Here is a 16,425-nt window from a genome sequence, read left to right as displayed (position 1 = left end):
GTGTTAACATGTTACATGTGTTTTTAATCCAAGCTCGTACATATAGTGTCAATTACTCTAAATTTACGTTTGCTTTGGTAGTTGCACAACCTTAATCATTTACTTTCTATGTGCCAACTTCTTTTCCACAGAGCCAACAGTGTCCGAAGCATCATTGTGAGGACAAAACAAAAAAAATATGGTTCAAATGGTTCTGAGCACTATGGGACTTAACTTCTGAGGTCATCAGTCCCCTAGAACTTAGAACTACTTAAACCTAACTAACCTAAATACATCACACACATCCACGCCCGAGGCAGGATTCGAACCTGGGACCGTAGCGATCGCGCGGTTCCATACTGTAGCCCTAGAACCTCTCGGCCACCCCGGCCGGCGAGGACGAAACAGTCGAAGCCGACGTCAACATACTACTTACATTCTCCCGTTGTAATCTCAGTTTTAAACTGGCCCTTAGGTACATTTTCAGTGCGAGTGACGTCCGGGAATTTCTTAGCAAACTTTACTTCTCAAATCGCACATCGCTCGCACAAAGCCTCGCTGTTCCACAATGGTACGCGGCACTTTCTAAACGGTAAAGGGAGCCACGCAAGTATATGTTGCTTCCCCTTAGTCTGATGCTTAGTTGTAATAATAATATTTCCTTACATGAGATTACGCTGTTAGCGGCAACGTACGTGTGGGAGGGCAGTTATTTACTCCGATTTCTGTTAGTCTCCGGTCTCCGAGCATTGGTGTGGGACGATACAGAATGTTGCGTCGGGGCGGCGGGGGGGGGGGGGGGGCGGAGGGCGGAGGCATTACTTGTTCTGAGGCGCAGTGGAGGGCTCACGTCGTGCTCGGTGAACAGCAGGACGATCCATCCTAGCGGTGATCAGAGGCGGTCAGCGGGAACCTCGGGGACGAGTGTGCCTCACGCCCACGCGTTCCCGTGCAGTGCAGCGTCGGGCCACAGTCACATGCGAGTGCCCAGCAATTCTGGGCCTTTCATAATTCCGCGATGACGCTCCAATCGGACTCTGCCAGGTGCTAGTACTAGTTAAAGTCTGTCTCGCATCTGCGTGTCCTTCACACTCACTGCTCGAGATCTGACACTGTTCACAAACCGTGTAAACCCTGCCACTCCTGGTAACAACAGCGCGAACAGTACCAACGCACTATGTTCACACAGAGAACAGCAACTCCAACAGTTTACATTCCCGCCGATGGTGTGTATGTATACGAAATTACACTGACATCGGACTCTGTCTTCTGGGTGATTCACTATTTTTGCCAGACAGTTTCTGAAAGATAGTGACTCATCTTCTCGCAAATCACTGTTAGTCTCTTTTTATTACCGTGACGAGTTCAGAGATTTTAAATCTCACAAGTTAGTCTAAAATCTTTCATATGTCATTAGGTTGTATTCCTGAAAGTCAGACATGAAAGTGATACAGAGGAGAATCAGTAAAAGGACGAACGTGCTGTTTTACTGTGGGTTGGGTCCGGTAATCCAACTCCCATTATTGGAATCTCCATCCTCACACGAAGTATGCGGGTGACACAACCACACTCTCCAACTGAAGACTTCTTAAATGTAAGTGTGTCTCACCGTTATCGTTCCATTGCGTTTCTGTCTCTTGCAAAGACTTTTCTTTTCTTCAGTAGGCTACATAATATCACTTCCTTCACTAACTGATTTTCGAGGAATTTTTAGATTATTTTATGTTATCTGTATACGGATAGCTTTTGCTAAAACGTACGTCTTAAAAAAAATTGGTTCTGAAATGCAGTCAATTGTTCGGAATGAGATGTCCTCGTCTGTTTCCAAGCGACGACTACCTTTTTTTATAAAATGGGGAGCTCTCATTAGGTCCAACTAAGACAGTATTAGGTGGGCGCGTAAGTTCGTAGCGCCTTTGTTTTGCACTTTGGTGTTCCAGTTGCTATGGGTACCGGCTGTCATTTCCTGTTTGTAGTTCACTGTTGTTCTTTAGGTTTACATAGTGTCATTTAGAGATAGTGACTGGAGCGGTGGACGCTAGAAAGTGTTGTAGACCTACTATGTCGAGAAATCGGAACGTCTCCGACATATTCTCCCCTACTAGTTCGGTAGAGAGGTGCCAGCAGCGAAGGCAGCCAGAAACATATGCTCCGTGTATGGCGATAATGACACTGGACGGAGCAAGGCAAGAAAATAGATCGTTTTGACATTAATGACTCTCCACGTTCAGGAAGACCTCCTGGGTTTGATGAAGATCGTTTAAACGCATTAATTCACAATGGTCCTCGTCAGTGTACTCGAGGACTGGCAAGTGTCATGAGCTGTGATCATTCCACCATCGTGCGACATTTGTACTTAATGGGGAAGGTTCAAAAATCGGGTGTATTTGTACCGCATGCTCTAAACCAAGATGACAAAATTCAGCGAGTGGCCATACATGCGTCTCTGCTTGCTAGTGATCAATTGGCTAGTGAACAACACCGACCTTTCCTGTCCTGTATCGTTAATGGTGACGAGAAATGGTGTCTTTATGCTAGCATAAGGAAAAGAATGGAATGGTTGAGCCCATGCAAAGCAGCAACTCCCCAAACAAAGACCTGCGCACATCCACGAAAGATAATGTAGTGCATCTGGTGGAACAGCGGTGGTGTGGTGTACTAACAATTACTTCCCCGAGGTGTAACCATCACTCCCGGCTTCTGTTGTCAATAACTGAGGCGTCTTGCACCTGGAGTCCGTGAACAACTACCAGGAAGACTGTGTGAAGTGATGTTACTGCACGATAACGCGCGGCCGCATTCTGGTAGACTCACAAAATAACTCGAGGAATTGTCGTCTGACTATTGGGTGGGCTTGTTACTGGAAGTTACGGGATCCAGTTGATTATGATCCCGCTTCACTCGACTATGTTGGTTACACATGCTGCCGTAACATGCTTAATACACTGTACTGTTTCCATTTGAAGAATTCGTTGTTCTTTGTCGTTTTGGTTCGTACGTTGATGGTAGATTACGGGAGGGGCCTGAAGATGACGTCTTTGGAGTAGAAACTGGTAACATGTTTTGAGTAAACGACGTCGGATTACAATAAAGCTATTGGTTTCAATAGTCATTATTCAGTTGTTAACAGTTATAGTAAGGATTCTGAAGAGTTTCGAGCGCACATTATTTGGGAAGCAAGAGCAAAGAGCACTACTCTTTTTCCATTGTTCCCGTGAGATACCGAAGTTAGGCGCTGTCGTGCATTGTCGGCAGTTGGGTGGGTGACCATCCAAACCGCCATGCGCTGTTGCCATTTTTCGGGGTGCACTCAGCCTCGTGATGCCAATTGAGGAGCTACTCGACCGAATAGTTGCGGCTTCGGTCAAGAATACCATCATAACGACCGGGAGAGCGGTGTGCTGACCACACGCCCCTCCTGTCCGCATCTTCCACTGAGGATGACACGGCGGTCGCATGGTCCCGGTAGGCCACTCGTGGCCTGAAGACGGAGTGCTTTTTAGTGCCTCGTAAGTTGCACATAGATATTACTGTAGAGTGGGGAACGCTATTAGAAACTTCATTTCTGACGAATCGAGTCAGCGTTCGTTAACAGTGATTTAGAGAGGCAGACTTCAGACTTCAAGAAGAATATAATAATTCCAATCCCAAAGAAAGCAGGTGTTGACAGATGTGAAAATTACCGAACAATCAGTTTAATAAGCCACAGCTGCAAAATACTAACACGAATTCTTTACAGACGAATGGAAAAACTAGTAGAAGCCAACCTCGGGGAAGATCAGTTTGGATTCCGTAGAAACACTGGAACACGTGAGGCAATACTGACCTTACGACTTATCTTAGAAGAAAGATTAAGGAAAGGCAAACCTACGTTTCTAGCATTTGTAGACTTAGAGAAAGCTTTTGACAATGTTGACTGGAATACTCTCTTTCAAATTCTAAAGGTGGCAGGGGTAAAATACAGGGAGCGAAAGGCTATTTACAATTTGTACAGAAACCAGATGGCAGTTATAAGAGTCGAGGGACATGAAAGGGAAGCAGTGGTTGGGAAGGGAGTAAGACAGGGTTGTAGCCTCTCCCCGATGTTGTTCAATCTGTATATTGAGCAAGCAGTAAAGGAAACAAAAGAAAAATTCGGAGTAGGTATTAAAATTCATGGAGAAGAAATAAAAACTTTGAGGTTCGCCGATGACATTGTAATTCTGTCAGAGACAGCAAAGGACTTGGAAGAGCAGTTGAATGGAATGGACAGTGTCTTGAAAGGAGGATATAAGATGAACATCAACAAAAGCAAAACAAGGATAATGGAATGTAGTCTAATTAAGTCGGGTGATGCTGAGGGAATTAGATTAGGAAATGAGGCACTTAAAGTAGTAAAGGAGTTTTGCTATTTGGGGAGCAAAATAACTGATGATGGTCGAAGTAGAGAGGATATAAAATGTAGGCTGGCAATGGCAAGGAAAGCGTTTCTGAAGAAGAGAAATTTGTTAACATCCAGTATTGATTTAAGTGTCAGGAAGTCATTTCTGAAAGTATTTGTATGGAGTGTAGCCATGTATGGAAGTGAAACATGGACGATAAATAGTTTGGACAAGAAGAGAATAGAAGCTTTCGAAATGTGGTGCTACAGAAGAATGCTGAAGATTAGATGGGTAGATCACATAACTAATGAGGAAGTATTGAATAGGATTGGGGAGAAGAGAAGTTTGTGGCACAACTTGACCAGAAGAAGGGATCGGTTGGTAGGACATGTTCTGAGGCATCAAGGGATCACCAATTTAGTATTGGAGGGCAGCGTGGAGGGTAAAAATCGTAGAGGGAGACCAAGAGATGAATACACTAAGCAGATTCAGAAGGATGTAGGTTGCAATAGGTACTGGGAGATGAAAAAGCTTGCACAGGATAGAGTAGCATGAAGAGCTGCATCAAACCAGTGTCAGGACTGAAGACCACAACAACAACAACAACAGAGAGGCACAACATAAATCAGGCTGGACAGCTGAAGATTTGTTCAGACACTGCCGAGTATGAAGAGCATCAGATCTTTCTTTGCCATCCCATAGCGGTTGGAACCGACTTTTGGAGACGGAGCACGCCCGCTACTTACTTGCTGTCCTGCAGTATAGCCCTGAGGTCGCGCAGCAGAGCGTCCTTGGTGACGTCGGCGTACTCCAGCCAGAGCCCCACCTGGGCCTGCTGCACCTTGGCGGCGTTGTGGGCCTGGTCGGAGAAGAAGGGCACCACCAGCAGCGGCACGGCGTGGTACGCTGCCTCGTTGAGGCTCTGCAGGCCGCCCTGGCTGATGAACACCCGCACCTTAGGGTGGGCTGCGGAAACAAACAGGTTACCTCCAAGTCAGCAGTGGGCAGCGGCTGAAGATATGGCACGCTCAGTAAGTAACTCCTAGTCGAGACGTGTTTTGCTTTCGCTAAACACAGGTTACGTAACTCTAAGATTTTGTGTGTGTAGGGGAAGGCGGGGCAAGATGGGGAAGCTAATCATAAATCCTTACAAAAGGGTTAAAAATAAACAAATTCAAGTAGGTTTGGTTATCATTTGTTTACTTAACCACTGAATTACAATAGAAACCTGGAAACTTGTTACATTTAGTTAGAAATATCTCAATTTGAAACATAAACTGCCAATTCCCCGTCTTGCCCCATATGCGGGATAAGCTGGGGAACTAGCATGAATTCATCTCTAAAGCTTAAATAAGGACTGGAATAACGAAATCATGTGACGATAAGGTATCGAAACATGGTTCTGCGAATTGTTGAATCAGGTATTACGTTTTATTTAGGCCTCTTACATTCACAAGTGTGGAGAGCCTCGTCATCATCACTTTCTATCCCTGCTCAAGTGTCGTGGTCCCAGCGTCCGCAGCTAATACACCGTATCCAGCGTCCTTCAGACAAGTCATAGCAGTGTAAACGTTCTTCAATCTCTTCCTCATTGTCATTCGACCTTAGTTTATTATCGCTTGAGCATGAAAGTGTGGTTAAGACATCAGTAACGTTCGTCACTTTTTCGTTGTCATTATGTCCTTTTGGTGGTATCCCAGGTTTATTAAACGTCTTTGAGAAGAGTTTTCGTTTACATGCAGCACGTTTGGGGACTCCTTTTCGTTTAATTTCTTCAGATAGTTCACTCCTATAAGGAGATTCGGTTAAAACAACGAGTTTTCCACACCTTTTAGATGGTTTCCTTTTGTTTTTTTTTATCCACCTTTGGAATAGCTAACACCATTTCAGGGCTGGTAACCTGAAAGTTAGAGGAAACAGAGGCTTGATAGTCAGTTGTTAATGTTCAGGTGTTTTACGTCTGGACAACATCTCTGGTATTTGGTCTTCCATTTCTGTAACTTCAGATGCGTGAGCATGATGAATGTCTGTGGTTGAACAGGGAAGGTAATCACTTTCTTGAAACACATTTCTCTTTACAGGCCAAATGCCTGTTTTCCGAAACCCGTTCACTGCTGTGGTCATTGTAGCTGAATGAATGAAGGCTTTGCCGAATAAACTTGCGATCTGATGCAGCGTAACAACTTTTCCAGGATGGGTGCGAAGCCACGATCTTACTTCATCTTCGTGAAATTTACTGAGAGGTTTCATAAATGCCACGTCCAATGGTTAAAGACGGTGTGAGCAGTGTGGTGGCAAAAACAGCAAGACAACCCCATTTTCGCGGGCCACATCTATCAATTCTAAATTCTTGGTGTGCGTTTTGTGGCCGTCCAATATGAGAAGTATTGGTCTTTCCTTTGACGCTCCAGTAAATGCAATAAACTTCTTAAACCAAGTCAAAAATAGTTCTTTCGTCATCCAACCAGTTTCTTGGACTTCTACCCAGGCACCAGGGGCAGGCCAGTCTCAAACGCTTGTTGCATTCGTTTTTGAGGATAAATTAACATAGGTGGTACGTAGCACCCCGGCGCTGAAACACAGATTTCTGCAGTCACAGTCTGGCCTCTTTCTGCTGAAGTAACTGCTCCCACCTGTCTGCACCCTTTCAAAGCAACCACCTTTGTGTGAGCTTTTGGAATGACTGTTAAACCAGTCTCATCGCAATTGAAAATTATGTCTCCCGTAAACTTGAAAGTGTCTAATTGACTTTCTAACAGATCGAAAAACTGATCTACAGCAACTCGATTAAACCCCATTGCTCGTGCGATTGATGTGGCCTTTGGTTTTCGTATTGTTAAGGTAGGATTTCGTGTAAGAAACCCATTTAACCAGTCTCTTCCAGCAGATTTGGCTGCAGTATTAGATGGATGTTTGACGTTGTTTCGTTCAGTTAGCTGAAAAACAAGTTCACAAAGTTCTTTAAGTGTTAGGCCAAAATACTGTCCTTCCATCTGTGTTAAGTAGTCTTTAACATCTGCCTCTTCTGTGGTAAACACACTAGTGATTGGTCCTAACCTTTTGAGAACTGTATAGCCAGGATTAGCACGTTTCTTTGCCACACGTCGTTCAATCATTGTCTGTGGCATGTTGAACTGTCGAGCAGCCCTGAAAGACCCAAATGACCTTCTATAACAGCATTTACAGCGCCTTCCATTGACTCCAATGACCAATCTTGCCTAGACGTTTGTCGGCGATTCTTGCGAACCATCTGAAATAAAACACGTGGAACGTACTATTGAGTCAGATCATTCCTGGTAATCTATATTATATAGTAAATACCATATTTCCAATAGTCAGTTGTTAAAGCATAGCAAGAATAATGACTCTGCACGTTTTGTGTATTTTTATTCACCATATAGCCTCAGGCATACTTTGTAATTAATTAGGAAACGTTGGAATAACAAATACCATTCTATTTACAATTGTATTCAACGTATAATTTACGTGTTCAAAACCCGCAGTGAGGTAAACACATGAGACGATAAGAAGATAATGGTTGGACAAATAGTAGGGGCAAGACGGGGAAGCTCCCCATCTTGCCCCACCTCGTCTTGCCCCCTACCATGCTGTCAGGTTATGTTACGCCTACATGAACACTATGTAGTGAACATTGACTACTGACACTGCAGTTTACTGTTAATAAGACATACTATTCAGTGCTATATATACAGTCTGGACAAATGTTCACGAAACACATGTTTTAGGACCTCGAAAGGTGTAAAACATTGCAAATCAATATAACAATTGTAGTACTTTGCAAAGCTCTCAGAAACCGCCTCGAAATTAAGGTTCAGCAATGCTAACACACTGGGACCTGTGTACTGATGATGTTGACGTAGCTATCCACGGATGACAACACTCTCACTATGGCGTACAGCCCTTCCCCGTCTTACCCCACCTCCCCGTCTTGCCCCGCCTTCCCCTATATTGCTTGTGTCTTCTGCAACTGACAGCTACGCAGCTTGGTAACTCCATGACTAAAGCTACGAGGGTCATTCAATGAGTATAGAGACAGACTGGTCTGGGGAAAAAACTGTTAGTAGGGCAAGTTTCATACTTTTATGGCATTAAGTTGGCATCACTGGGATGAGCCCTGATAAGCTGATGTATCAACATTGTTTTGTTCATAACCTCAAATATACATTTCAACATGGTGAGTCCGCTTGAAACGTCCACATTAGTTGAACAAAGTTCTGTTATTCGCTTTTACTTGAAGGCGAGAAACCAGCGAATGTCTAAAGTTTATGGTGAAGGTTGTATGAATAGTTCAAATTTTTACAAGTGGGTAGAGCCGTTCAAAAACAGTCGCGACTCAGTGACTGACGAACACCGTTCTGCCCGACCAGTTGCAGTTTCAACACCCTCACTTGCAAATTGAACTGATGACGTTACTCCTGTCGACCGCCGTGTGACTGTGGAAATGATAGGTTATAAGGTTCAAGTTAGTACTGGTACAGCTCATAACTTCCTTTATCATTTAGCTACAATATAGCAGGTCAGCAACTGGAAGCAGTTAGTTCCATAAATTATCTGGGAGTAGGCATTAGGAGTGATTTAAAATGGAATGACCATATAAAATTAATCGTCGCTAAAGCAGATGCCAGACAGAGATTCATTGGAAGAATCCTAAGAAAATGCAGTCCGAAAACCAAGGAAGTAGGTTACAGTACACTTGTTCGCCCACTGCTTGAATACTGCTCACCAGTGTGGGATCCATACCAGATAGGGTTGATAGAAGAGATAGAGAAGATCCAACGGAGAGCAGCGCGCTTCGTTGCAGGATCATTTAGTAATCGCAAAAGCATTACGGAGATGATAGATAAATTCCAGTGGAAGTCTCTGCAAGATAGACGCTCAGTAGCTCGGTACGGGCTTTTCTTGAAGTTTCGAGAACATAACTTCACCGAGGAGTGAAGCAGTATATTGCTCCCTCCTACGCATATTTCGCGAACAGACCATGAGGAAAAAATTAGAGAAATTAGAGCCCACACAGAGGCATACCGACAATCTTTCTTTCCACGAACAATACGAGACTGGAATAGAAGGGAGAATCGGTAGAGGTACTCAAGGTACCCTCCGCCACACACCGTCAGGTGGCTTGCGGAGTATGGATGTAGATGTAGATGTATATTATCTGTAACAAGCTGAAGTACCGCAAAACATGTGCAAGATGGGTCCCAAAGGAGTCGACGCGGCTACACTAGGAAACAAAGTTGAGAGCTAAAGGAACATTATGAAAGAGAAAGTGAGCACTTCCTCAACAAAATTTTGTGACTTAACTTGGGTTCACTATTATGAGCCAGAATCAAAAAGACGAAGCTTGGAGTGGAAGCACAGCAACTCACCTCTCAAGAAAAAATTCAAAACCGAAGCATCAGCAGGAAAAGTCATGTTGAGGGTGTTTTGGGATCCTGAAGGTCCATTTTATTGTGATTATCTCGAGGAGCAGAGTACAATGAACAGCCGATACTACTGGGATTCGCTTTTAAACAAGGTGAAGCCAGGCATAAGAGAGAGACGTTGTGGATCTCATAGGACAGGTGTGATTCTCCAACAAGACAACGCACGCCCTCAAATTGCCCAACTAACCCGTGAAACCATCGTCAAAATGGGCTGGGAAGTACTGCCTCATCTCCCTTACAGTCCTGATTTAGCACTTAGTGATTTCCATTTGTTTGGTGCACCGAAGGAGGCATTACGTGGGAAGAGGTTTCAGGACAACAAGGATGTGAAAAAGTTTGTGGGATATTGGTTTAAATATAAAGATAAAAAGTTATTTGCACCCGAAATAAAAAACCTTGTACCCCGTTGGAACAGGTGCATAAATGTTCGAGGGGGTTATGCTGAAAAGTAGGAAAAGTATTGTTTTGTAAAAATAAAAGCTTTTTTTCTAGAGACCAATTTGTCTCTTTAATTATTGAATGACCGTTGCATATTACGTTGTAGGTTTTCATAATACGGATACTAGCAACAGTGTGGAAGGAGCTATTATCTGCAAGAGATACAGCCTGAAGTCGTAAGGCTTCTGTTGTAAATCACTCACCTATACACCCATTACTTGTCCTAATAACCGTGGACAGTATCACTGTCAGAAATAAATTCTGTGATCTATTCAATACGCATCTTGAAGATATGCGTAATGAATGCTAAAGCTTTCTATTTGAACAGCGAACACGAAACGTGAATAAAATCCCATTTGACAAAAAAATCCTGGATACTGTTATGACTTCCTTTGCACTCTGTGTGGTTCTTCAGTGGATACAGGTGCGAGGAACAGATGTTGTTCATGAACAGATAATTCAAATATTAATTTGTTCTACATCTAATGTCAAATAGTAAATACAGTACATAACTTTGTTACTGTTGCCACAGCGGCAGTTGCTAATGGTAGCTTTGAATGTTGAAACGTATACAGACACAAGAGATTTACAAATCTGTCAGTCTTCAGTACACTGTCTATTCAGAAGACGTCGAGCCCTGGCCGCAATGCAAGTCTGTGGCAGTGGCGTAATCGTTCGTGGCAACGCCGCGTGCAGCGTTGGCGGCTGTACGAAATGCGGCGGCGAAGCTGCTGGCGCACTTATTTGAAAGTGCGGTCGACCGGATAGCGGCCGATACCGCAGATCGCAACCGTACGAAAGCTAGGCACCAAGAACTACTTGTTACCTCTGTGCTGTTGCACATCCTAATTGGTTAGCGTTGTACACTCCTGGAAATTGAAATAAGAACACCGTGAATTCATTGTCCCAGGAAGGGGAAACTTTATTGACACATTCCTGGGGTCAGATACATCACATGATCACACTGACAGAACCACAGGCACATAGACACAGGCAACAGAGCATGCACAATGTCGGCACTAGTACAGTGTATATCCACCTTTCGCAGCAATGCAGGCTGCTATTCTCCCATGGAGACGATCGTAGAGATGCTGGATGTAGTCCTGTGGAACGGCTTGCCATGCCATTTCCACCTGGCGCCTCAGTTGGACCAGCGTTCGTGCTGGACGTGCAGACCGCGTGAGACGACGCTTCATCCAGTCCCAAACATGCTCAATGGGGGACATATCCGGAGATCTTGCTGGCCAGGGTAGTTGACTTACACCTCCTAGAGCACGTTGGGTGGCACGGGATACATGCGGACGTGCATTGTCCTGTTGGAACAGCAAGTTCCCTTGCCGGTCTAGGAATGGTAGAACGATGGGTTCGATGACGGTTTGGATGTTCCGTGCACTATTCAGTGTCCCCTCGACGATCACCAGTGGTGTACGGCCAGTGTAGGAGATCGCTCCCCACACCATGATGCCGGGTGTTGGCCCTGTGTGCCTCGGTCGTATGCAGTCCTGATTGTGGCGCTCACCTGCACGGCGCCAAACACGCTTACGACCATCATTGCCACCAAGGCAGAAGCGACTCTCATCGCTGAAGACGACACGTCTCCATTCGTCCCTCCATTCACGCCTGTCGCGACACCACTGGAGGCGGGCTGCACGATGTTGGGGCGTGAGCGGAAGACGGCCTAACGGTGTGCGGGACCGTAGCCCAGCTTCATGGAGACGGTTGCAAATGGTCCTCGCCGATACCCCAGGAGCAACAGTGTCCCTAATTTGCTGGGAAGTGGCGGTGCGGTCCCCTACGGCACTGCGTAGGATCCTACGGTCTTGGCGTGCATCCGTGCGTCGCTGCGGTCCGGTCCCAGGTCGACGGGCACGTGCACCTTCCGCCGACCACTGGCGACAACATCCATGTACTGTGGAGACCTCACGCCCCACGTGTTGAGCAATTCGGCGGTACGTCCACCCGGCCTCCCGCATGCCCACTATACGCCCTCGCTCAAAGTCCGTCAACTGCACATACGGCTCACGTCCACGCTGTCGCGGCATGCTACCAGTGTTAAAGACTGCGATGGAGCTCCGTATGCCACGGCAAACTGGCTGACACTGACGGCGGCGGTGCACAAATGCTGCGCAGCTAGCGCCATTCGACGGCCAACACCGCGGTTCCTGGTGTGTCCGCTGTGCCGTGCGTGTGATCATTGCTCGTACAGCCCTCTCGCAGTGTCCGGAGCAAGTATGGTGGGTCTGACACACCGGTGTCAATGTGTTCTTTTTTCCATTTCCAGGAGTGTATATCGAATTATCCAGCGGTAGCTGGATTGCTCGCATTGTTGACACCCCATTCCACAAGCATAGACCGATACCAAAGGGAAAAAAGGTTACTCTCCTAGAAATATGTATGTGAACAGTTCAGCAAGCTGTAGTATCTCCCGAGAGCTTCGGATGATTTGTCTGGGTTACTTATAAGTCTAGGGCACAGCGACTGCATGACTCTCCATTGCCTAAGGAACGGGACCTATTCGGGATGAATGCGTGCTCTTGTGAGGGAAAAAGAAAAGAGAGAAATTCACCAACGAAAATTGAACATATGGAACTATTATACCAGGAGTGTCTGGTGCCAGGAGTGGGAAATGCCCGTCCAGCCATCCAGTTTTAACTTTCCGCTTGTTTCCCTGATTCGACTAAGGCGGATGATGGGATGGTTCCTTTGAAGAGACCACGGTCATTTTGTCCCTCGCTCTGTCCAGCCTTTGAGACCTCGTTCGCCGATCCGCAGTTGACCCCACAGTCCTCTTTGTTTCATTGTACCAAAAACCTCTCGAAGAAGTAAGACTGACACGAGGGGTCCTGAAGTTTTAACGGAGTTACGGTCTGACTACAAATCTTCAGGGGCTGGATTTGAATGGACTGTGGGAAAAAGGGAAAAGAAGGGAATCAAAGTGTTGGAGATGTAGTACTACAGAAAGATGGTGAAAATTAGGTGGGTGGAGGAGATACGAAATGAGGTTCTACACAAAATCAGCGAGGAGATGAACAGCTGTGAAAAACTGACAAGAAGAAGGGACGATAGGACATATGTTAAGGCATAAAGGAATAACCTTTATGGTATTTGAGTGACTTGCAGAGGGTAAAAGCAGTAGGAGAAGAGAGACATTGCAATAACCAACAAATAATTGTGGGCATTAAGTGCAAGTGCTGCTCTGAAACCGAGGGACTGACACCGACGAATTAGGAGAGGGCCGGAGATCTTTCAAGGGCTAATAATGAATGTGCTGTGGTGATAGGAGCACCCTTTAGATTGATGATAGCTCCACTTTTCCTGTACTACTGGTTGTTAACGTGAGGGAGAAAGGAGACCATGATGACTTCATCCACATGCTACATCTCAGCTAGGAAATTGAAAGGCTTATCTATGCATACACTAACATAGGGAACTAGATGAAATACATTTGATGCACTTCTTACTCACCCAGAAAGCCATGCTGGGGCAGCCACTTTATGACAACGTGAGTAGTGGGGTAATGTTGGTATGAGCAGATTTCGTTTGTGTAGGTTACGTACATTAAAGGGCCAGCATACATTCAGAGGCAAACTTGATTGATTTATGACTTTAACCTATGACAATTGATTTATGCCCCTTGGGGGTTGATTTACTAACCCTGGGAATAATCCCCATCCCTCCTCTCGCCCTCCACCTCCCCCAGCCCTCTGGGAAATTTCCAATCCATCTTCCCTGCCCTTGCCAATGGAAGCACACTTTTGATATGAAAGTAATTGAGTACTTAATCAAAAAATCATAGTTTTTTGAATGTGTATATGTTTTTATTATTAAAAAATAATATGCGGTTTTAGGTAATATCAGTGAGATGGATAGATGGCTCTTCCCCATTCCATGTGAGGGTGAAATGCCACAGTGGGTGGAGAAGATGGAGACGGACCTTCAACAGTGTGAGTATGTGTTGGATGACTGAGGGAGATGCCAAGGAGCCAGAGTGAAATAGGGAATTTATATACACGCACTCGTTAAACTCACATATAACAATAGTCAATCTGGGAGACAATTTTTTGCAAAACAGCATGGCAGAGGTACCGGTGGTCGGCGAAGACTGTTTTGTTAAAGCAGAGTCCAATGAGGCATTCCCTTCCAACAAGGGCACCGCTAGTCACTGTGTGAGAAGCCACCACTTCCACTGCTGCTCCAATCCTCGCTCCCACCTAGCACTGCCCTGGCATCCATGAGCCACCCTCCTTTTGGCAACTGGTTCAGGGCTGAAGCAGCAGCAGCAGCAGCCACAGCCAGGCTGCTCAGACTGGCGCAAAGTTGCTGTGTCTCCTCCTCCTCCTCCTCCACCTTCTTGTTCTCGCTAGAATTGGCAGCAACGCAAAGTAGAGCACATGACTCTCTGCTCTGCTCCACAAGCAGCCACATCACCATCGTCAACTAGTTGTAGCAATTGCAGTAATAGCCCTGTGGTTAGTGGTAGCTCTCTCTCCTATCCTTTTAGTGAATGATATCCCAATAGCAACATCATACCACAATTGGAATACTCGGTGATTGCAGATGCCGGTGAGGAGCGAATCTCGTTGATTGTGATCGAGAATCTGGCAGAGGGTACTGCGACCCTGTTGATTCCTAAAAGCATGTCTTCATGTTCTGGAAACAAAGCTCATCAAGGTTGTATCCCCCTACCTCTCCCTCCCCCCCCCCCCCCAAACCTGTCTCTGACATTAAAGAGACAATTCATTGTTTTTGGTGGGAAAATGGCGTGATAACACGGAGCACATCAATCACTGGACAGTTTCATGGGTCCACCTTCAGAACTATGAGGGTTGTAACTTTAATAGTGGCAACTATTTATCTACAGCTCGTACAAAACAGATACGGTTTTACTGACCTTCAGAGTAGTCACCAGCATTGTGTCTAACGCATTGCCAGCGATGTGTAAGTCGTAGGAAACTCTTAGCAGTGCCAGTTGTGTTGACAGTTAGAGTGGCGCGTCTGTTGCCTGACGAATTTGTAGCAGCTCTGAAGGCTTAAGTCAGGGGAGTGCAGTAGGTGGTATAGCACTTAGCAACCCCATCAGTGAAACAAATCAATAACAGCTTGCAGTGTACATGCTTGAGCATTGCCCTGCAAAATGATGGTCAGGTCCTGCAGAAAGTGTCATTACTTCTGTCTCTATTCCGTTCATTTTTGGAGCGAAACCTACGACCAGCTTAGAGACAGAAGTGATTACACTTTCTGCAGGACCTGACCATCATTTTGTAGGATAATGCTCAAGCACGTACACTGCAAGCTGTTACTGATTTGTTTCACTGATGGGGTTGCTAAGTGCTATACCACCTACTGCACCCCCCTGACTTAAGCCTTCAGAGCTGCTAAAAATTCGTCAGGCAACAGACCGCGCCACTCTAACTGTCAACACAACTCGCACTGCTAAGAGTATCCTATGACTTCATCACTGGAAACGGGTTATACACAATGCTGGTGAGTACTTTGAAGGTCAGTAAAACTTTGAAACATGTATCTATTTTGTACGAGCTGTAAGTAAATAGTGGCCACTATTAAAGTTCCAACCGTTGTATATTGGCTCGATTTTCCGATATGGAAGTTTGGGGGTCAGCTAAAGCACTCAGCAGAATACTACACCTGGACATGCATATGCATGTCTATGATCTGGTAAATGGGGGTCAAGCTATACAGAGCTATCTGAAGATATAGCCGCCAACATGCATGCATTAATGTTAAAAATAGAACCAACCAGGCTTTCTTTGGATGGTCAATTCTAGCTTGTGAGAGAAATCAGGAGAAAAACCTGCATCTCGATAAGGTAGATACTATGACATTCATAATGTTATAACTTTCACAGTATTGAGTTCCCCGTTGAACTCCAGGATGTATCTAAATTTGAGGTTCAGAATACCGGAACATCGGTTAATGTCTATTGCCTGGAAAAACGCAAGAACGAGCATACAGTTGTTGGCCCACCTCCATTTCTCAAAATCTGCTGCAGAGCGTAAGATGCATACCCGTTTTGTTCCATAATCTAAGTGGGTATGACGCTCACTTTCTTCTTGATCACTTGACTAATTTCAGCATGAAGAATGATCAAGTTAGTGTCTTACCTGAGACCGTTGAGGCCGGCCGGGGTGGCGGAGCGGTTCTAGGCGCTACAGTATGGAACCGCGTGACCACTATAGTCGCAG

At 45.4% G+C, this 16,425-nt stretch overlaps 1 protein-coding gene across 2 annotated transcripts in view; it reads right to left on the bottom strand.

Moving 5' to 3' along the window:
* LOC124622258 (UDP-glucosyltransferase 2-like) overlaps positions 1-16,425 on the bottom strand; it is a 125,845-nt gene that overhangs the window by 26,128 nt on the left and 83,292 nt on the right. For both annotated transcript variants that reach the window (XM_047147919.1, XM_047147920.1), the window contains exon 6: positions 5,087-5,306. In XM_047147919.1, the coding sequence (XP_047003875.1) occupies positions 5,087-5,306 (220 nt within the window). The remainder of the gene's footprint in view (positions 1-5,086; positions 5,307-16,425) is intronic.

Source organism: Schistocerca americana, chromosome 7 (genome assembly GCF_021461395.2).
Source record: "Schistocerca americana isolate TAMUIC-IGC-003095 chromosome 7, iqSchAmer2.1, whole genome shotgun sequence".
Taxonomy (NCBI): domain Eukaryota; kingdom Metazoa; phylum Arthropoda; class Insecta; order Orthoptera; family Acrididae; genus Schistocerca; species Schistocerca americana.
This window is presented reverse-complemented; position numbering and strand designations above follow the sequence as displayed.